The sequence below is a fragment of the Poecile atricapillus genome, chromosome 23 (assembly GCF_030490865.1).
Source record: "Poecile atricapillus isolate bPoeAtr1 chromosome 23, bPoeAtr1.hap1, whole genome shotgun sequence".
NCBI lineage: Eukaryota > Metazoa > Chordata > Aves > Passeriformes > Paridae > Poecile > Poecile atricapillus.
In genome coordinates, this window is record NC_081271.1 from 3,483,258 (window position 1) to 3,504,908 (window position 21,651).

The 21,651-nt window shown below is 56.9% G+C and overlaps 2 protein-coding genes across 3 annotated transcripts in view; both read right to left on the reverse strand.

Moving 5' to 3' along the window:
- Nucleotides 1–94: 94 nt before the first annotated feature.
- SPDEF (SAM pointed domain containing ETS transcription factor) lies at nucleotides 95–10,161 on the reverse strand. 2 transcript variants are annotated; one of them, XM_058856158.1, is made up of 6 exons: nucleotides 6,030–10,161; nucleotides 1,457–1,930; nucleotides 1,080–1,277; nucleotides 941–988; nucleotides 384–524; nucleotides 95–287 (listed from the first exon to the last, which is right to left on the reverse strand). In XM_058856158.1, the coding sequence occupies exons 2-6, from the start codon at nucleotides 1,902–1,904 to the stop codon at nucleotides 109–111; spliced, it is 1,014 nt and encodes a 337-aa protein (XP_058712141.1). In that variant the 5' UTR covers nucleotides 1,905–1,930; nucleotides 6,030–10,161; the 3' UTR covers nucleotides 95–108. The 2 variants fall into 2 exon arrangements, with proteins under 2 accessions (XP_058712141.1, XP_058712142.1); XM_058856159.1 differs by lacking the exon at nucleotides 6,030–10,161 and having other exon boundaries at nucleotides 1,457–3,344.
- A 6,364-nt stretch (nucleotides 10,162–16,525) lies between these two features.
- The window catches only part of ILRUN (inflammation and lipid regulator with UBA-like and NBR1-like domains), a 28,043-nt gene continuing 22,917 nt past the window's right edge, over nucleotides 16,526–21,651 (reverse strand). The window contains exon 5 of the mRNA XM_058856176.1: nucleotides 16,526–19,924. Within this exon, the coding sequence (XP_058712159.1) occupies nucleotides 19,889–19,924 (36 nt within the window). The 3' untranslated portion in view covers nucleotides 16,526–19,888. The remainder of the gene's footprint in view (nucleotides 19,925–21,651) is intronic.

Consider the following 21,651-nt stretch of genomic DNA (forward strand, 5'->3'; position numbering starts at 1 on the left):
GGTCCTGGCAGGGGAAGCCCCGCACCTCAGCCGAGGTCCTTGCTGCTGGCAGAGGGAGGCAGTGAAGGTCCCCCATCCCTCCCGGCGCTCAGCCGGTCCCGCCGCCGCTCAGACCGGGTGGACGAACTGGTAGACGAGGCGCTGGGAGATGTCGGGCTTCCGGATGATTCCTTTCTTGTAGTACTGCCGGATGGAGCGGCTCAGCTTGTCGTAGTTCATGGCCGGGCGGTTCTTGCGGATGCCCCACAGCCGGGCCACCTGCGCCGAATCCTCGATCTTGAAGATGCCTGGCAGAGGAGCGGGGCACGGAGAGTTACAGCATCTCCTGCCCCACCTCAGCCCCGCAGCGCCCGCCTCGGGACCTCTGGGGCATCCCCGCCCACCTTTGTCCTTGTTGAGCCAGCGGATGAAGCGCCCGTAGTTGTGCGGTTTCAGCAGCAGCTCCTTGAGGAACTGCCAGAGGTGGATGGGTTGGCCGGAGCAGGACGAGTCCACCTCGCTGTCGGCCCAGCTGGTGTCACCTCCTGCCACGGGAAAGGAAGGGTGAGAGGAGGGGAGGGACAGAGCTCGCTGCTGTGCACCATCCCAGGAGCTGCACGAATCAAGGATGCCCCGCTCGATGCCAGAGGGGCTCAGCCCAGGCACTGGGTCTGGCAGCTTTGCTTTCTCCTCCCTCTCTTGAAGCAGCTCGGTCCTGCCTTTGCTCAGGGGGTGTGGGACAGGGCCACTGAGGGGTTGGAGCCATTTCCCCTTTGCTGCATTTTGCAGAGAGCCGTGCGGCTGCTCTGGGGCAGAAGTAGTGTAACCGCACAGATCCCACAGCAGCAGCTGCTCCAGTGCTCCGGATAATTGCAATTAAACAGGGAGGGACCCCTCAAGGAGCCCGGACCCGCCCGAAACAGGAGTGGGGCTAGTGGAGCTGAGCCCACACAGAACTCACCGCAGTATCTCACGTCTCCAGGGGCAGCCTTCTCCTTCATCCAGGCGGCTGGAAGGGAGGAGCAGGGGTTCAGGGGGCCATCTCCTGCTGCACAGCATCGCCCACCCTCCCCAGCTCCCTCCTGCTCCCTGGCACCCACCAGACTTCCAGATGTCGAGGTGGGCGTGCAGGATGTCGCCGCAGGCGGGCGAGCGCTGGCAGAACTGCTCCTCGGACATGGCACACAGGTCCTTTCCCGACAGCTCCTGGAAGGACTTCCCGATCTGCGGCAGCCGGTATTGGTGCTCCGTCCACAGGATCCACTTCTGCACATTCCCGGGGCTCCAGTCCGTGGGGTCTGGGGGTGAAGGGGGTGAGTGTGGCCAGCCAGGAGCCGGCCCCTTCTCCCGCGGGAGAGCAGCCGCACTCCCCCAGATCCCCACACGCGGCTGCAGACCCTCAAATGCAGCGTGGCTCTGGCTCCCACGCCAGCGCATCCCTCCCTGGCCGCACCACGAGAGCGCCGGGAGAACCCACCTGAGGCGATGTTGAGGAGCTTGCAGGCTGTCTCGATGTCCTTCAGCACCTCGCCCACCACCATGCTCTGCACCTGCTCCAGCGAGTGCTCCTCCAGGTGCAGGCTGTCCTGCAGGTCCCCCTCGGGCCCCAGCCCCAGGCCCTGGCTGTCGATGATGGGACATTGCTCCGGCTCCTTCCGCGCCTCCTCCCGCCCGCCCTGGGCGCTGCCGTGGGACGGTTCCCCGGCGCCCTTGGTGGCCCAGGCCGTGTCCTCCGGGTACAGCATGTCGAAGTAGTGCAGGCAGAAGGCCGGCACGGGCTGCTCGGGGGTGCTGGGGGGGCTGGGGCTCTCCGGGCAGCCCCAGCTCCGGGGGTCGGGGTCCCGCGGGGGTGGCAGCAGCGTGGGCTCCGGCCAGGCGAGGCGGCCGGGGGGCAGAGCGGTCAGCCCGGGGCTGGCACTGCCCATCCCTCCGCTCAGCGCTGCCTCCAAACCTGCCCGGGGATGAGAGAGGAGCAGAGCTCAGCCCTGCACCGCTCCTGCCTTCCCGCCCAGCAGCCAGGCACAAAGGGAGGAACTAAGCCTGTTAGAGGGGAAAAACCCTCCGAAGAGCCCCACTGTGCCCGGAGCCTGCGGATGAGTGCGGGGTCAGCCGTGGCTGGGGGGGCTGTCCCCGGTTTGGGAGGGCCAACAGGAGCAGCAGCCAGCAGGGAGAAGGAGCTCAGGAGATGAGCAGGAGCTGGCCCCTGTTTAGGATCTGGGTGTTTAGGGTCTCCCCGGAGGCTGCACCCCAGGCTGGCAGCAGCTCAGTCCCAGGTGGAGTTGAGGCCTCGGTGTGAGACAGTGGGGGGCACTGGGGGGCTCCCCAGCACCTGTGCAGGACAGCCCTGGGGTGATGATGGATGCTTGAGCCGCAGGGATGCATTTCTGAGGGTGGAAAACATCCTCTGCTGCTTCCACCTGAGGCACAACAGCCCCCAGACCCAGATGTCCTGGGAGGGACTGAGCCCAGCACCGCAGCACCCAGCCCTTGGCCGCTGTTGCCAACTCCCAGATGAGAACTTTCCTTTTAAGGACAGGATAATTGCAATTACCTTCACTCTCTTGCAAGAAAAACTACCCAAAATCTGCCTGTCCCCATCTGTCTCTACGTGCAGGGAGTCCTGGAGGCCATGGAGAAGAGGATGAACCTGCTGAATTTCCATGGCAACACCAGGGAATGGCTCCATCCATGGAGAAATCTCCCAAAAAACCATCCTGAGATTTTGGGGAGGGGAAGCCCCTGCCAGGGAGAAGCTGCTGATGGGCACGGCCAGGGCACTGCCCAGCTCCTCCACCTTCAGCATTGCATTTCACAAGAAGAACCATAGCAAACTGGTGGTTTAAAAGCAGAAAAAGCAGCTTTAGCAATGGAGCCGGCACTGGGAAAGGAGCATGCAAAGATTGAAACCCCTCAGGACACCAGGCAGCCCTGAAGGGGAACAGGGGGCAGTGACCAGGGAAAAGGGGTACCCTGTTGCTCCAAACCCTAGCTGGGGGGAAAAATGTTTAAAAGATACAAGAGGAAAAGATCCTCCAGGCAGAGCACAGCCCCCAGGCGTGGGGCTGCTCAGTGAAGGAGGGACACTGGGGACTCAGCCCCATGTCCCATGTTCAGGGAGGCGCTAATGCAGCTCCTGAGGATTCAGGGCTCCCAGGAATGTGGGTTTTGAATTGCCTGCACTTGGGGGAAGCTCATCACCCTTGGAATAGCCTGAAGAGCTCAGAAAAACCCATGGAAGAGCCAGGGACACCAAAACAGCTGCCACAGCAGCCTTAGCCCGTGGGGATCTGGGGAGGGACTGTGAGTTCAGGAGTTGGAACTCACATCCCTGAGTGGTTTTCATGGCACTGCAGCAAGGAGGAGTAAGAAGACCCTCTTCTAGTCTGGGGCTGCCTCCACCATCCAAACAGTTTCCCTGAGAGATGGTGCCTGCTTCCAAACCTCTCCTTGATTTGCTTGGGATTAAAAGAGCTTTAGGAGATCAGCAATAAATCCAACCTCACGCTGCTCCCAGCACAAAAGGGAAGTGGTAACAGCTTGTGCAGCTCCTGCACTGTGCTGGCCATGGGGATCTCTGAGGAGGGGACAGGGGCCTCATCCCCAGTACCTCTGGGATGTTCTGAGGCCACGGTTCATCCTCACACATGGAGGAGCAGGGCTATGGAACTATCCTCGGGAATGCCACAGGATGGATGGCCCCAGCTTCACCCTCATCCTGTTCCCTTCCTCCCTGATGGGACCAGAGAGACCCAATCCCTTGGGAAGTGTCCCCAAAAGCCTGAGCTGTGCCCCACCAAGGGCACTGTACTCTCAGGGCGGGGGCCACTGTTTGACTTTCTCCCTCTCTGGCACGCGGGCGGCCGGGCTGGGTGGGACCTGTTTGCACTGAGATGCCACTTCAGGTGGCTTTTTTCCCCCTCTTTCCCTACCCCTTTTTGCATTTCCCTGGAAAAGGAGAGCTGGAGGAGCAGCCCCATGTGCTCTGGCCCACAAGGCACCCAAAACCCTTCCCACTCCCTGCCCGAGCTGAGCTGGGTCATTGCATCAGCCTTGGCAGACGCTCCATGGGGAGCTCCAGCTCCGGGGCTGGGATGGGGTGGTGGGACTGGGATGGAGCTCCTGCACTTGCCAGGGCACATTGCCAGCATGAGCCCAGGGCCATGGGTGGTGCTGGGTCACAGCTCAGCTCCACAGGCCTGCAGAGACACAGCCCCACAGAGACCCCACAGGGGATAACAATGGGGCCAAGGACCCCCGTGTCTCCCCAAGCTCTCCTGGTAAGTGCAACCCACCATGGCTCAGGGTGGGACACGAGCACCAGCAAGGGTGGAACGCTGGGATCAGCCCTTGAGAGCGAGAGAAAAAAAAAAGAAGGGAAAATAAATTCACCCACCCCCCACCCTCGAACAATGGGTCCGTTAATTAAAATCAAATCTGCGGTGGAACAGGTTGTGCCGGAGTGGCTCGGAAGCCCCGTGGGACCGGGGAGGTTGGCCCGCTGCGGGAGGGGTGCTGCCCACAGCACCCGGGATGTCTCCCAAGCCCCCGGGCAATTCTGAAAACCCTTCCCAGGAAGCCGGGGTGGGAGGCCAGGGCCAGGCTCCAGGGTCACCCCTCCAGGGTCACAGCACAGGGATGTGCTGTCCCTGGAGGAACTGGGGCTGTGCAGGACCCAGAGCTGTCCCAGCCTGCCCAGAGCGGCCTGGATTGAGCAGGAAAAGAGAGCTGGGGTCCCTGCACAAGCCAGAGCTGCAGCAGGCACCCAGGTGGGTGCTCAGAGGCTGCTGACAATTTGAGATCCTGCCAGCATGTCCCATGCACCCTGCAAGCCCTGGAGAGACAGCTGTGCCATGTCCTGCGCCAAACCCTGCGCCATGCACCCTTCTTATCTCTGGGTGGAGGAAGCATTGGCCAAAACCTCCCCACAGCCAGGGCAGGGACCGGGGACGGCGCTGGGGGACTGGGGAGGTGACGGAGCAGGGGGCTGGTTCTGGTACCTGCATGGTGACAGGGTTGGGGCCAGAGCAAGCCCCAGGCTCACTCTGATGCACCCCCAGGGGGATGCAGCCCTTCCTGGGGGTCCTGGACCCTTGGCTCCCCAGCAGCCTCCTCCAATACCACCGAGGTGCCCTGACTCCTGCTGTTACCTGCATGGCTGCTGGCACAGGGACCAGGTGTCCCCATGGGTCCCCACGCCCTGGGTCAGGCTGCCCTCTCCATCAGCGCAGGGAGGCAAACAGCAGTGACAGGCACAACCTGCCAGTGACCTGAGCAAAGCTCGGTGCTCGGTGTCCCCCCGGTGAGCAGCAGAGCTTGGTGTTCCCCATTTGGGGCCAGGGAGCCCCTATTTATAGCAGCATCTTCCCCCCCGTGCTCCCAGCCCCAGAGAACACTGGTATTGTGGGGATTTGGCACCCTCACAGTGTTTGTGTTTCACTAACCGAGCAGAACCACAAAACCAAACCCGCAGCCAAAGTGACTCTAGGGCTGACAAACAAAAACCACCCCAGCAGGAAAGCATCTGAGACAGTTCAGGTCTGGAAAAGGGATTTGGCTTCACAGAGACACCCCAGAGCTGGCAATTCCTCAACAGCCACCCAGGGCGCTCCAGAGAGGATCCTGGCTGCTGGTTTGTCACACAGTGCCCCTAAGGTCACGGTCCCCTGCCTGGCCCAGGGGCTGGTAGGACCCTGGGTGTCCCAGCTGTTCCCAGGTGGGCTCAGGAGGAGCCGGCCCCGAGAGTTCTGGCTCCATCCCACCCTCCTTGCTTGAACAGGAGGAGGTTGCAAAGACACAAAAATAGCAAATCCCATATTATTTCGGGTGACACCATCCAGAGAAATGCCAGAGCCTCACACCGAGGGACAACCTGTCCCTGTTTTGCCCTAACGACACCTGAAGGAGCAAGGAGCTGTGAATGGGATACTGACATGGGACAGCACCAGACTGGTGCCAAAAGCAGCAGGACCCCCAGGAGGGAGGGAAGGTGGGCTGGGTGGGTGCTGGGGCAGCACAGGGAGACGGGGGTCGCGGCAGCTCGGGCTCCTTACCTCGAGGGTGTGCGTGCTCAGAAGCCACATGGATGCCAGCGCAGGGTGGCAAGAGCCGTCCCTGCGGCACTCGGCGCGGTGTCTGCGGGGGACATGGCCCCGGCTGAGGTGTCCGAGCACGGGCGAGGAGTGCGGCCGGCAGCACCGCGCCCCGCTCAGCGCCTGCTCCGCGGCGGCAGCGCGGCCGGGCTGAGCCTCATCGGCACCGGGCCGGGACGGGAGTGAGAACCGGGCACCCCGAGTGGCTCCGGGGGCAGGACAGGGACCAAGCCCGGCACGGCTGCGCGAGGGGGATGCCGGCAGTGAGTGTCAGGGCTCAGCCAGAGCCGCCTTTGCCCATTATATCCAATTCCTTCCTTATTTACCTGAACAAACAAGCAGCGCTTACCTCAGCCGAGGTGTTTGAACAGCCCGGGCCGGGTTAACCCTTGGCAGGTGCGTCCAGGGCAGGCTTAGGCCAGAACGGGCCTTGGGAGGGGAGTGGGGCAAACCCGGGCACCGTTAACCCCTTCCCACCCTCAGATGGGATGAGACAGAGACAGGGACAGGGACAGACAGACACCTGGCTCCTCCTGGACTCAGACCTGCAGCACAGAGACCTGTCGGATGTGTGAGCGTCGGTGGCATGACATCACTCCCAGAGGAGGCTGGGCCTTGCTGGGGCCGGGAGCATCCCTGAGGGACATCCTGGGAGCATCCCTGAGTGGCACCCAGGAACACCCCTGAGCCGAACCCCAGAACCATCCCCTGCCCGAGGGCTGCAGCCATGGACGCAGCCTGTGAGTGAGGGTGCACAGAGCTGTTGGGGTGAAGGCAGCCCCTGACAGCACCCAAACCCTCCCATCTCAGGGACACATCTCTGTCCCCTGCCCGTGGGTCCGTGACTGTGGGATGGGGCATGGGGACACAGCGAGAATGTGCCGTACTCCAGGCCCGGGTTGTCTCCACCGGCATGAGCAGGAAAAAGCAGTTCTGAGCAAGACAGACACCGAGCTGGTATTTATGGTCTTTTTTTTAGCACATGAAGCAGGCAGGGCAGTTAAGGCAGTTCTCCTGCTCACGTAGCGCTGCCAAAACCAAACTCCCACGTGCCCTAAAAACCCACGTCAGACCAAACCCCGCCACAAACACCCACAGGCTGGCCCCACGTCACCATATCCCAGCAGGCACGTGGCCCGTCCCCAGCCCACATACCGGTGGCAGAGCTGGCATCCCTCGTTGCCCTTACCCGGGGCAGGCACAGCCGATAAGCCACCCGTCAGAAATGTTTGCCGTGAGGAAATGAAAACCCTGGAGGAAGGAGACCCCGCTGCGGGCACTGGGAAAGGGCTTCGCTGCTATCGGCAGCGCCAGGAGTTTCTGCCTCCCTTTGAAACGCCTCAATGTTATCTTATCGTGGGGAAAGCTCCCCCTGGATCAGGGCTCCCTGTCTCAGGGGAGTTCTTTTCTGCTGTTTTGGTAAACTCGGCTGGGCCTGGGACACGTGGCAGGGGCTGTGGGGGGACCTTAGGACAAGCAGCTGTATTGGGAAGCTTCCAGCCCCTGCCCGGGCTTTGCCAGAGGTTGGGCATGTCTGACTGGGATGTGGCACAGCCAGGAAGGGGGTCCAGGCCACCCAGTGCCCTCCCAGTGCTCCCGGCAGCCACAGCAGAGCTCCCCAGCCCATTCAGAGCATCCACTGCTTTGGACAAGGCCCCACAAGCTCCCAAAGCTGCTCCCGTGCACACCTCAGGATCCCCGGAGGGCACCTGGAGCAGGAGCATCCCAGCACAGCCCTGGGGCCGCAGCCCTCCAAGCATGGATCCCTTCTGCACAGCGCAGAAACACGAGTGTCTCACGTGTAAACTCGACACCAGCTGGCACCAGCCATGTTGGGAAAGCACCATGCCCATCCTGCTGTCCCTGTGGCCGCTCCTCTCCTGCCCCACAGCCGGGCTGTGGCGTGGGGGACGTCTGGTGAGCTGGGTTTGGTTTGTGCAGGCTGTGCAAGCTGGATCTGCTGTGACACCACCTCCAGGTCACCTGTGTTTATTTGGCTTCTTTACAACATTTCACCAAAGTAAACACTAGACCAGAGCACCAGAAGGAGTCAGATGCAAAGCTGAAGAAGGCACGACTGGGGACACTGGACAGTGTCAGATATCACCAAGCAGTGGGGAGTTCCCAGTCCCAGATCCAGAGCATCCCAGACCCGGGTCATCCTGGGCTGTCTGGGACCTGTTTCCAAATTCACACCTCAGTCTGAAAAAGCTTTTCCTATTTCTCTTATCGGTAGCAGCGGGATCTCGATAATAGAAAGAGATTAAAGGGAAAAACATTTCCTTTTCTGGGCTCAGGGAGAGCTGGGCAGTGCAGCACAGTGCTGCAAAACTGGGTGAAAGGCCTCAAAACGAGACCTCTGCTTCCCTCCCAGAGGGCTCGGAGGCTGGAGCCACCCAGTATCACCAGTTTCTAGGAGCTCCAGCTGTGCTGGGCTTTGGCCACACAAGGCTCTGGCCACACTGGGCTCTGGCTGTGCCGGGCTCTCCTCGACACCTTTCGCAATCACAGCTCGGCACAGCTCTGCTTGCACATGCAAACCAGGAAAAGGAGAGATTGCAACACCTGAGGAACAACAAAAGAGGGAAATGAAGTCTGGCTTTTCTGCCCTGTGTGCGCAGTTTTCGGTACTTTTTCCTTGTCCTCCCTGTCAACCCATCAGCTCCGAATCCGGTGTCTTTTGCCACTGCTGAAACTTCAGTGCTTGGGAACGTGGCCGGAGGGGAGAGATGGAGAAACGACTCATGAATCAGCCTGGAGGAATCTCTGCCCACCTGCCTGCAGCTAATCTCTGGCTGCATCACAAGAATAATAGATAAGCAGCCATGTCACATATAATAAAACTATTGAAGGCCCTTGATGTCACTGCACAAACCACAGAGAGCATGGAGCCCGACCTGTCCCCACACGCAGCTGTGTTTCCTGGTCCCCTGCAGTGGTGGGGCTTCCTGTGCTCCAGCTCCTGCACAACTTTTGGGACAGTGGTGGCCCCTGAGTAGAACTAGAGTCCCTCTGAGAGGCCACATCCTGCACCCGATGTCTGTGCCACAGGGCGATAATGGGACAGGAGCATTCCCCACTCCCAGGCTGCGGGATGGGTGCTCTGAGGCTTTTTTGCAGCTCAAGGAGACTGGAAATGGTTGAAATGGTTGAAGTTCCTTTAATGCATTCTCCCCACGCCTTGGAGGGGTCCTGGGAGAAGAGAAGGTCCCTCCAGCAGAGCCCAAAATTACCCAGAGGGTCAGGGAGCAGAGGTGCAGGAACCCACAGGTGTGCGCGGAGGTTGCTTTTGATGGAGCAATGTCCCTGCGCAGATTTACCTGGGAGAGCGTCCAGAGCTCCCGAACTGCTGGGATTGCTCCAGACCACCGGAATCCCCTCTGGCTCCTCCTTATCCCAGCCAGACCTTACCCATTTCCCCTGCAGTCCCAGGGCGAGCGGGGCCGCTCCTCTTTATTCTTTTTATTACCCCCCCGGCTCCCCCATCTCCCAGCTGCTGCCATAAATGCCATTTACGGGGCCGCGTGTGTGCTCGGGGCAAACAGCCGCGTTATTGCCGTGCCCCCGCCCGCGGCCCACCCTGATAGAGGAGCCGGGGCTCCCGGCCCTGCTCTGCCACTCGGTCCCCCTTCGGAGCCTGCTCCAGCTCCTGCTCGCTGCTCCCACACTCCATCCCCACTGCATGAGGTGGCTCCTGGTTGCTCCCGTGCCGCTGCGAGGGGACCGCGGTGTCACCTGCACCCCAGGGCAGCCCCCGAGGGTGCCAAGGGGGTACTGGAGGAGTCGGCTCCATCCAGCTGCACAAGGGTTGGTGTCTGCTCCACACTGATGGCATGAGGGGTCTAGGTGCCATCCCTTTGCTGAGCACAGAGACCTTGGTGGTCACCCGGCACCTTTCAGAGGCACCAGGAGGTGACAGGGTCTGTCTCTGGGCTGCCCCAGTCCTGCCTCTGCAGCCTGGCCGTGTCTGGGAGGGCAGCTGGGGAAGGACGAGCTGGGGGAGGCGGATGAAGACACCAGTCCCTGGACCACCAGCTCCCCACCATTCCCACCTCGGTCCCCCCCCAGCACCCCCAGGTTCGGTGCCACCCCGAGTGATACAAGGGAACTCGTGGGACACCCAGCCAGGCAGGGAGCAGCGGATACACCGCCGTGTTTGCTGTTCCCTTCCCAAAGCCCTGCTTTTTTCTTTCTCCGGTGGCATTAAACTCCTGCCTTTGTCTCTTGGGATTAAAAGCCTGGAAATGGTTGCGGGTCGCCCGGCGGTGCCAGGAAGAGCGGGCTCAGCGCGGCGTGGGCACACCCCGCTCGCCGCAGGGTGAGGAAAGGTCACGGCTCCCCCTGCACCGCCACCGGAGATTTGGGGTGCAGAGGAGGGGAAGGATCCTGGTCTGGGCTCTCCATGCAGCTGTTGCATCAGCACGCCAACCCTAAATCCCATCCAGCATGAGAGAACCCCCCAAAATAACCCACACAGGCACCGTACTCTTGTTCTGTCACTGTCACCTGCTCGTCCCAGCGGCACACGGGGCAGCGGGGCAGGGGGGGTCAGCAGCCCCTGCCCGTGCCGGGGCCGCTCGGCAGCAGCAGTTCCCAGGTACACAGGGGCAGCCAGGTGAGACGGGCCGGGCCCGGTGCCAGCAGAAGGGATGTTGTCTTTTCACACAGCCCCGGTGCGGGGCCGAGTGGCAGCAGAACCCTCCTCGGCTTTGGTTCCCACACTGGGTGCCATTGAGAAATGCAAATTCATTCTTCTGCTGCCCGTTCTCCCCACATGCAAAACGATCCTCGGGCATAATGGCCCCACGGAGCGGCAGCGTGGGAGCCTCGGGGCAGGGAAACACCCCGGGTGGAACGGGCAGCTCTGCGGGCCAGGGCAGCACACTCTGCCCCCGGAGCAGGGGATGCTCTTGGTGGTGATTTCCCTTTGGGTTCTGCACTGTCCAATCCAGGAGAACTGCAGAAGGTCCCGTCCCAGGGAGAAAACCCCTTAAGGTTACCCCAAACACCACACTGTCTGGTCTCAGCTCGAAGAGCTGGGGTTGGAGGCTGGAGGGGCTGCGTGGTGAGGGGCACGAGGGGATCAGCAGGGACCAGTCGCCCATCTCCCATCGCTCCTGAGCCGCAGAGCCAGGTTTGTGAGGCCAGGGGAGCAGGGAGAGGAGGGCTCCCCAGTGCACGGAGGGCAGGAACCTCACATCCCGCAGCCTTCCATGGGCACGGAGCTGCCCGCAGAGCGAGCCGTGACTCAGCGGTGACTCACCGAGCTCCGAAGGAAACGTGTCGCTCCCGTGAGCATCGCCCGGGTCCGGCACCTTGTCCTGGGGGCTCAGCAAGGAGCCAGGACCTCGGCAGTCATGCAGGGAAAACGGGGTGTGTGATGTAGGGCAGGATCCCAAACGAGATCCCTTGTCCTATCTTTCCCCACTGTGCAGTCACTGGGTTGGCCACAGAGCTTGGAGGAATTTCCTTTTCCCCGGCAAACACACGCTCCTGGGGGCAGCTCCTGGGGGCAGCTCCTGGGTATCCCCAGCCTTGTCAGCCTTCCCGACACCGACACCGTGCAGAGCCGCAGTTCCCGGAGCCAGGTCTGGGGAGGAGGGAGCTGTGATGGGCACCGGGAGCTGGGCAGGGGGCCCCCAGCACCTGTCAAAGCCTTGCTGGACACAGGCAGCATTCCTTGTGGCATCCCTGGTTTCACGGGCAGGATATTAAAGCAGAAAATGGTTAATGCTCTGTGAGGGAGCAGAGAGACTGAGCTCTGGCCCTGGTGTAGGATGTGACCCGAAATGGCTCCATGTTCCCCTCAAAGGGCTGTCCCGGCCTCAAGCCTGGCTCTCCCCATCCCAACCATCCCCATCCCAGTGCTGGCTCAGGCACCAGCAGAGCAGGGACATCACTTCTCTCCTCAGCAGTGGATTTTGAGTGCAGCAAAATGTTTGTTCTGTCAACATGTGCCTAATCCCCAACCAAAAGCCGATGAAAACACCATAGGGGGGAAGGATGGGAATGAACTGCCCTTTGAGACAAAGTCCCGGTGGTGACAGGCACAGCCCCAGTGTGTGGGGAGCTGGGATCCTCCACTGGCTCTCTGCTCCTGGGGACCCTGTACCAGGCAGGGCAGGGGAAATGCTCTCCATGGGGCAGGGATGGTCTCCAGCTGCAGCCTGGCCCTGCCACAAACCCAAGCAGGATCCTGAGCTCCACGGAGAAGGTGCAGAAATTATCCTTGCTCTGTAGGGATTGCCCGGCCTCAGTGACCAGTCCTGGCTCCCTTCCCCCTCCAAATGCAGCCAGCAGGTGCAGGCAACACACAGCAGTGTCCCCACACCAGCCTAGGACTGTCCCTGTCCCTGCTGACCCAGCACCTGCTGTGACACCAGCAGGCTCACAAACGTCACAAACGGGCTCACCTGAGGATTAGCATTTCCAGATGACCCATAAAACCTTTTTCCTTGTGGGATGAAACAACACTTTGTCCTGTGAGGCTCGTTTCCAGCCTGTCTGGGGCTGGGCTGAGCAAGCAGAGCTGCCCCACTGCCCACCCCAGGGTGGTCCCAAGGACCCACTCCCAGCACCCAGAGGCATCAGCCCTGCACCCTTCACCCACATGAAAAAAAAAAAAAAAAAGGGAAAAAATAAGGTACATTTAGCAATTTTCATTTGTTTGCTCTTTAAATAATTGTTTCCTTATCACTATTGATTTAGATACCTTTAAAATTCTGACAAACCTGCTTCTCAGGCACCCTCAGCTGCTTCCTCCCAGCCTGCTCCCCATGGGCAAGGCAGAGCAGCCAGGCTCATCCTAAGGAGACTTCCCTGCTTGGGGAGGCACCTGCAGGGCACTGAGCCCCCACTCACCCCCTCCTTCCCAAGAGGGATAAACCAGGCTGCTCCAAAGCTGTAGTTTGGGAATTTGTCCTCTCTCATTCCACTGTGGAGCAGACACAGGGGCTTTGGGGCTGCTGCCATGCCCTGCCAGGCTCGGGAGGGCACCCCTAAGGGCACAGTGGCCGCGATTGCACAAGACCCTCTGCAAAATCCAGCTCTGGCTACGAGCAGCCTCAGGTAGGGCAGCACAGTGACTGCTGGGGTGGAGGCAGGACAGGACAGGTTCAAGTGTCCCCCAAGCACTGCCAGGATGACCCTGTGGCCTCCCTGGGGACAGGGACCCTCTCTGCTGCCCAATGCAGCCGTGTCAGTCCTCAGGTGCCTCTTGCTGTCACCTACCCAAGGGTCCTTGGCCCTTCTGGGCTCACAGGGGTTCGAGGGGCTCATCCCAGGGTCCCTCCAATGACACCCTGGGTCTGGGGCTTCAATGCCACTGTCTGATGTCACAGCCCAGCCTGCAGCTGTCAATTAATTGAGGAAACATGGCCACAATAAACAGCGAGGAGGGAAAATGCTGCAGATTAGATAAGGAATGTGAGTTCTTGCTGTGTTTCCCCCTGGATGCCAATGCTGCACAGACCCTGCCAAGCCCAGCTGCTCCACACCAGAGGTGCAGAGAGACCCAGGAGAGGTGAAAAGCCCTATCCTGTGGGATGGCTTTCCTAGAAAAGGGCCTGGAAAAAGGGCCATACCCCAGCCCCAAGGTTTTGGGGTCCCTCTCTCCCTCCCACAGAACTGTGCACCACCCTGAGGCCACAGCAGAGCAGCCAGACCCCCTTTTGCCCCCAACACGTCACCCTTCAAAATGAGATACAACATGGGCCTCCTGGTGTGCAGACCCTTCCTCATTCCCAACCCAGAGGGTTGTGCCCATGCTGTCCCTGCCCAGCAGCTCCTGCTTGGCTCTGCAGCACTGTTCCAGTTCCAGCAGTGGTGGTGACAGGCCAAGTGACATGTGCCACCCCACCACCCAGCCAAGCCTGGCCAGGACAGCAGCTGCTCCGGGAGGTGGGCGGACAGGACTCTTGCCTGTGGAAAAACCACATCCAGCAGCTCTGAAGGATTTTGTGGACGAAGAACAACCTCAGCTCCCTCTGCTGGCACCTGCCCCAGGCTGGGCCCGTCGCCAGCAAACTGTGTTTGAACACCTCCACTGGGAGCCCCTGGGTCCAGATCAACCCCCCCAGACCAGCCCCTGCACCCAACACCATCCCCTGGCAGCACGTGGAGCTGTGATTCCTGCGGTGCCCCGACTCCTGGGCACAGCTGAGCCACCTCACAGGACACTGCACCGCTCACCATGAGTGGAAAGTGGTGAAAACCAAACTTTCCTCTCCCTGCTTTAAGTTTCTATGAAGGCGTCACTCCTGCAGGGGAGAGATAACCAAACTACGGGAATAGGATGAGCGAAGAGGCAGCTCTGGGGCCAGCCCAGCTGCAGCTGCTCTGCAGAGCTGAGCCTGCAGCGTTCCATGGGGCAAACAGGGCTGGTCCGTGCCCACGCATGCCATCTGCCTCCCCGCTGGGCTCCGCTGCGAGCTTTTACTACTTGGCTGTTTTATCAATGGGGTAGGAAATGTTTGAGATTAGATTTCCTTAAATAATTCCTGTGTAACTGGGAATTTTCCAACAAACACAAAGGCAGAGAGAGCAGGTTGTGGAGAGCTTCCAGAAAGATCCCAAGTTCCCCCTGATTCTGTTCCTTCCCCATGGACCTCTGGTAGCATCACACCACTGGCCTGGCCTCATTTCCCCCTTGGTCCATTAACATTCCCTCGTGCCTCCCAAGGGATCTGCAGAGATGCACGAGCAGAGTGTTGCGCACCACAGGCTGTAGCAGGTAGAGGAAGAAAAATAAACAAAAATCACAAAAATCCTCTCTGCCACTGTTCCAGGTGCTGCTCCTGGATGGGCAGGTGCCCATTGGAGCCCTTGGGGTCATGCCTGCAGGTATGAGGACATGCAGTGGTGCTGGGGAGTTTTTGGAGCAGATCTGCTCTTCCCTCCAGCCCTAGGGGCATGAGTACCCAACAAGGCACAGGGCATGGGCCTGAGCAGTCCTGGGTGCTGAGCACATCCTCATCCCTGTAATCCATCACAAAAATCTGGGAATACCCTTCCTCCAACTGATGTGCTTTGGGAACTGAAAAAAAAAAAAAAACCTGCATAAAATCAGAATTAATTTTTCAACTTTTAATGGACAATGATCTGGTTCCCCTAAAAAAACAAGCAGCAAAAGCAGCACCCAAGCAGCTCCCAGATGCCTGTGGCAGCTGTTTGCCTTGGCCTCCTGCCCACCTGCCCAGCTCGGCTGCTGGGATCGCAGGATGACCTCCACCACAGCAATCCCGCCAGGTATTTGCCCACTCAGGAGATACCTTTAAAGGTGTGATGGGATTGTCCTGTGCTGGCAACCCCTGACAGGTTGCAACCCTAAAGATAAACAGATTCTTTCGAGCAAATAAGGAGTAAATGCAAAGCTGGGCAGTGAGCAGAGCGGGCAATCCTCCCCTGCCCAAACAGCGGCCTCGGGACACCTGCGAGCACCTCGAGCTTGAGGGGCGCGTTCTGCTCAGGGCACAAAACAAACACCCCCAGGCACAGGCAGCAGGATGTCTGTTCCCAGTCAGGCTTTCAGTCAAGCTTAACCGGCACATGAAAGCTCCAGGCATTTATTCAAATGATAAAAGCAAAGCCAGCACACACAGAGTGAGGTTTCTGGTGGGGATTAGTAACAAACTCCCAGGTAAGCAAAGGAACGGCCTCAGCTGAGCTGCTCCATGGTGCAGTTTATCCAAGTAATGCTTGGGCTGGGTGTCCTGAGCAGCAAGGCCTCACCTGGGAACTCAGATCCACCTGGGACAACTGTGCAGGTGCCCAGCAAAGTGAGACCTTCCTGTGCCCCAATCCCAATACACAGCTGTTTCCTTAGGGATTGTGAGAAAATAAAACCCAAGCTAATCTTCCTCCTTTCAGACTCCCACTCCTGCCTTCCTGAGCCACTCAGGGGATGGAAGATGTGATCCCTCAGGACTAGGCTGTTTGAAGTGTGAAGTATCACCCCATCCTGCACCAGGCTCTGAGGGAACGGCTGGGATTTGGATCAGCCACACAAGGAGCACCTGGGAACACAGCAGTGGCATCGCTTTGTGCTGGTGTCCCTCCTATGGAGATTGCTGAGACCATCCCACTCCTCCTCAGGAGCTGTCTAGAGAAGTGACCTGACCTTGTCACAAGGGAATCCAGAGTCCCTTCCCTCCCCCTGCCTCACAACCATCCCCAGAGCCTCTCCCCACCCTCACCCAGGGGCTTGACAGTTGGTTTGATAACCTCAGTATGCACCAAATTGGGTCTGGTTTCACAGCAATTTGGACTAAATTAGGGCTGGAGCTGGGTTTAAGAGTTTTGTGCTTGAATGTCTGGAAACACGCTGGGGATGGAGCAAATCAGGAACATTTAACTACAAAGTGACAGAAGGTTTGCAGCTTCAATAAAACTCTCAACAGCTATGAGCTTTTTTTTTTTTTTGGTTTTTTTCAGTGTTAATTTAATCATACAAATATTCATTTATACATTAAGGAAAAAGCTTCCTTTATTTTCACCCCCAATGTGCTATCATAGGACTTCTCCCAGACTCAGAGAGGCAACACACCATCCTGTGCTACACATGCACTGTCCCGGCGAGCACAGACAGGCTGGGAACCACCCACGCACTCACACACGGAAAAAATTAAACACAACAGAAACCCAGACATGGGACAGCGTGCATTTCCCACCCACACCACTGCTCTCTGACTGCACGGCTCTGCCCCAGCTCCCAAACCTTGGCGGGGCTCAAATCCAGCACTCCTGAAGTGTGGGCAGAAGATTCCCACTTTCTCAACCCCTCCCATGGCACTGTCACTTCAGGGCCAGTCCCAGGGACATCCTGCTCCAGTTTGCCAAGGCTGGGAGGTGACTGCTTGAGCTGTGTTAGTGGCAGGGTCCAAGTGACTCTTGCTTACCACAGGGACCCACTTAGAGGCCATCAGAGATGTTCTACATTACCCTTTTTTGTGTATGGCAGCCGAAATAAACTGCAGTGTCATGTAGCAGAATTTTGCCAAATTCACTTTAATCTCCCCATTAAAAGCTGGACACCTGAAGCATGAGCAATCTGAGGGCCGGCTGCACCATGAAGCTCCAAGAAATCAGGAGATAAAAGCACCTTTGGCCTCAGTGAAAGAGTTTTTACTGGAGGAAAAACACAGAGATAGACCAACCCCTGTTTTAAAACATCCTTCTAGTGCCACAGCAGGGGCCACAACACTGGCCCCAAAGAGCCAGCGCTCCGTGGATCCCTCAGCTGCCTGGGCAGAGCAGGATGTGAGCAGAAAGAGCTGCAGATCTCAGAGCCCTGCCTTTCCTCACACCCTGGAACATGCAACCCTTGTCACCAGGACACCACAGACTGCAAATGGGCATGCCTTCAGAGGGGGAAAGCACATGGCTACTTGGGGTGCATGCAAGTTTTGATTTTTCAAGACAAGGGAAATAAATTCAGCCTTAGGAGGAGCACAGGAACACAAGTGTGGCAGCCAGGGGACACAGGAGGAGCACACGTGCCTGGGAGCAGAAAGCCAGCATGGGGGTATCCGAGTGCAAGGGTCTCCCAGGAGCCTCTGCTGACACCAGGCAAAGGTCACAGCACCAGCTCTAACTCTCCAACTCAGACCTTGATTTCCCTTCCTTTCCACTATGCAGCTGACACAAGGAGCTAATAAAGATAAGGAATCACCTCTTCACTTGGACCAAGAGCTGTCTCCAGAAGTTCAGTGCCCTCAGAAGGGGAGCAGTGGTGCTGCAGGTGTGATGTTCATTTCCTCAGAGGGGCTTGTGAGCCACCTGTGAGGAGGGGAGGGAGTGAGCAAAGATTTCACCTGCCCACAGCCACAGATCTGGCTGCAAATCACCCCCCAGATCAATACTCAGATCAATGCTCAGATCTAATGCTCAGAACTAACCCAAGGCAAAATGTTAGAGCACAAGAACCAAACCTTCCAAGAAGCAGCACTTCAGCAGGTTCACTCCAATCCCAACTCTCCCCCAGATTCAGGGCACAACCAGTTGCCCACCAGACTGCAAGTGCAAGTGTCAGGCAGTTCAAGTCCTGTGGTGCCACTTCCATGCAGACAGTTTCTGATCTTGTACTTGTTTCTCCCAGCTAACCAATTTCTGAAGGGAGATTTCAGCTAATGGTGATCTGTAACAACTGAACCTCTGAAATTTGAACAAAATCCATCACCCAATCCTTCTTCTGTTGGACACAAGGAACTCCCACTGGCCCCACAAGGTCCATCCATATGCACCCAGGTACCAGTCCTTGGTAGTTGCAATCAAGATTCCTCCATTTGAAACCAGCCACAAAAACAAAAGCAGCCAAGAGCAGCAAGGGCAAAGCCATGCAGTGTGCAGCTCTGACACAGGGAAAAGCCTTCCCTGGGAAGATCTGGAAGAAGGTAAAGGGAGCTTTGCATATTCCTGTATCTTTGGCAGATGGCTGTTCCAGCCTGGTTCATTTGTGCAGGATGGTGCTGCTGGGCTTGCTCCCCTCTATTTGTGGGGAAAGCACTTCAGAATAAATTCACCACTGTGCCTGAGACCAAGCTGCATCCCGTCACACTGCACTTCCCAGTCCAGAACGGGAAGAAAACATGCTGGAGGAACAGCAGAGCAGCCCAAATCTTTTGCAATCCCTCCCCTAACATGAGAGCCCACTCAGAGCCTCAGTGCAGCCCTGAGCCCAGATGACAAAGGCAGAAGAAGAGGAGGTGACAGTGGGACCCAGCTGGTGGTACCAACTCCTGCTCTGTGCTCCAGAACACATGGATCAGCCTCTAAGCTACACCTCAGCACAGGAGAAACAAATGCAAACTTAGGCTCTGAAAGAGAGAGGGGAAATTCCAAATGAAAAGGACAGGATGTCTGTGAAGCTTTGCAACTACCAGCAGGTGAATTACAGCTACAGAGATTCCCCTTGGCACACAGCTCCAGGCACAGCTACTGCACACAAGTGAACAAAAAGGGATTTTAAACTGCTAACCACACAGGACAGCTCAGGAACTTGAATAAATCAGTTTCTTATTAACATGGGTGTGTATATATGTACTTCATGTACAAAGGGGAAGGGAGATGAGCCCTCCATGTTATCCCAGAAGTTCCGGAGTCTCCCTCTCCAACTCTGATACCAAGACCTGTCCATAGCGTGGTTCCCAACGACACGCAGGACAACTTAAAAGCAACACCCAAACCAAAAGGAAAAGAGGAAATAAAATATTAAAAAGTCGGTAACTAAAACCAGCAGATGCTGTTAAAAACGCAGTGCTGGGTGCAGACCCAACCTGGCATTAAAAAAGCCTGACAGAAGCAGTCCCTGCACAAACCCCAGCGGGTGCTGAGCCAGTCCCGTTCGGCAGCAAACCAGGACATTCTGGGAAAATGCACGCTGTCCCTTAGGAAAAAAAACGAACAAAAAAATAGAACAAGAAACAAACAGAAATTAAACATTTGCTCAAACTACAACCGCTCTGTAGGCAAAATATTCTTTTTTAAAGATGGCTTTTAAATTTTCATTTTTAAACTTCTTTTTAAGCTACCTAATTACGTGTGAAGATGATTTCTAAAAACCCATAGTGTTGGTGTCTCTTCTTCCTCATAGCATTTACACCACTCTGAAATCCAGCAGTCACACATGCATACTCAGGTTTTGGATTTTCCTCTGGAAACAGCTAGTCTTAAGTTACTGGGCTTTTGTTTTTTCTTCTTTTCCAGAACACGGAGGCAGAGAAGGGGGATCCACGTTGTGTCTGTCTGCCACATGAATCCCCCTCCCCTCCCCCAAAAGTCAGCTTTTTCTTGTCTTGTCGATACCCGTTTTGTGTTTTTGTGTTTTAAGACTGTCCGAAGTGATAAGGACCGTGGAAACCCTGAAAGAAAGTTGGAGACATAATCAATTTTCAACAGGCAAGAAACAAAACGCTCAATGCTCAGGTCCAAAAAGTGCCCAGCCCAGCCCAGGGCTTCCCACCATCCCCACTGCGGCTCCAAGGACATTCTTAAATCACATGGTCCAGGGTTGGTTTCCCCAGAGAGGGCAGATTCCACTACTTACCTCTGCAAGATGATTTTAGATGATGGTCACAAAATAACTTGTGTTTTCTACACCAGAATTCCCTACAGATGCTACAACACCTGCAGGCCCAGGCCCTGCAGCCTCTCCAGTCTGTCCCAGAGACATGGGGCTGTAACCAGGGAAGAGGCTATGCCAGAAAAAAAAAAAAACCAAGAAAAAAAAAATTCCACGTTCCCACAAGTGCCATGCGTGCCTTCTCAAGGTGACAGTACACATTTGCCGCCAGTGAAATCAACCAGAGTATTTACCAAAACCCCCAAAATGTTTCCTACAGAACCCATTTCCCTCCTTTACATCCTGAAGTGAGTCACCTAAATGTCAGATCTAGTCACAGGTCTCAAATTAACAGGAACTCCTTTTGTAACTTCTATTGTCTGGATCAGTTATCCGGGGTTTCATCAGGAAGCAGAAGAAAGACCAACGGGCAGCAAGGGATGCCCCAGCTCACAAGGAGATGAAGTTTGTCTGCCATCAAGGTACAACCCCCACACAAACCCAGACACTGACTGAGGTCAGGAGGCAGATGAGGGAGAAAAAGTTGTTGTATCTCATGGCAGAGTTGGAAGGCCATCATGCAAATGCTTCTCAACACAGTCCAGCTCTTCCCAGCACACTCTGGGTAAAGCAGAGAGAAGCCAAACCATTCCCATTCCAGCTGAACAGGAAGCTCTGACCTCAGTTTTCACTACTCTGCCTTTAACAGGGCAAATTTCCTAGGAAATACCATTTCCTATGTGTTCTACAATTTTAAAACCCCCTCACTGCAGGAGCCAGGGCTGTGGAGCCATGAGTAGGAACACTGATTGTGTAAAGAATCAACGTCACTGGCAAACCCCAGGGTGGAGAGCTCTGCTGCAGATCTGACTAGGAAGGAAGTGCCATGAACAGTCTGTAATCTTGCTACAGCTGGAGAGAAAAAGTTCATTCCTGGGCATATAATCAGGTGGTAAATACAAGCAAATGGCAAAATGAAGCAGCTCTCAGCAGCTCTCAGAATCCAACCGAGAGGAGGATCAGCAGACAATTAACCAGGACATCTCCTGAACTGCGTGGGAAGTATGAAAGACTGGGAACGTGGAAATTGCTGTTTGCAGACAGAAATACACGCAAGTGATGAAAAAACAAACATGCTTCTACCCCAGGAATATGCTGCAGTGCCAGTTTGTAAAGCTTTTCAAAAGAAACAGCCAGCAGATTCCAGCATGGCAGTTCACCTAAGGAAGGAGATGCTCCCATCAAAATCCAGAGACTGAGAAATCCAACATTCCCAAAAATACACTCACTGAAACAGGGGGAAGGGGAGAAGCAGGAGAGAAACATAAAAGTGGTGTGAGCAGGTGCACAAAAAAAGGACAGAGGAAAAGTAATGTATAAACAGGATCCCAAGCAGTCTCACCTCACAGGGATTAAGCTATTATACTTAGCATTCTGCAGAAGGAAAACAGGATTTGCTGCCGATTACCTGTACAGACACATTTGCCAGAATTTGCTTCATCTTTGAGCTACCTGCACATAAGGCTT

Bases quoted from the DNA above. Each gene is read 5' to 3' on its own strand.
- SPDEF (XM_058856158.1), bottom strand. From the start codon at position 1,904: ATGGGCAGTGCCAGCCCCGGGCTGACCGCTCTGCCCCCCGGCCGCCTC. The intron at 989-1,079 runs GTGGGTGCCAGG...CCTCCCTTCCAG, and splicing joins CCTCGACATCTGGAAGTCTG to CCGCCTGGATGAAGGAGAAG. The intron at 525-940 runs GTGAGTTCTGTG...TTCCCGTGGCAG, and splicing joins TGGAGACGTGAGATACTGCG to GAGGTGACACCAGCTGGGCC.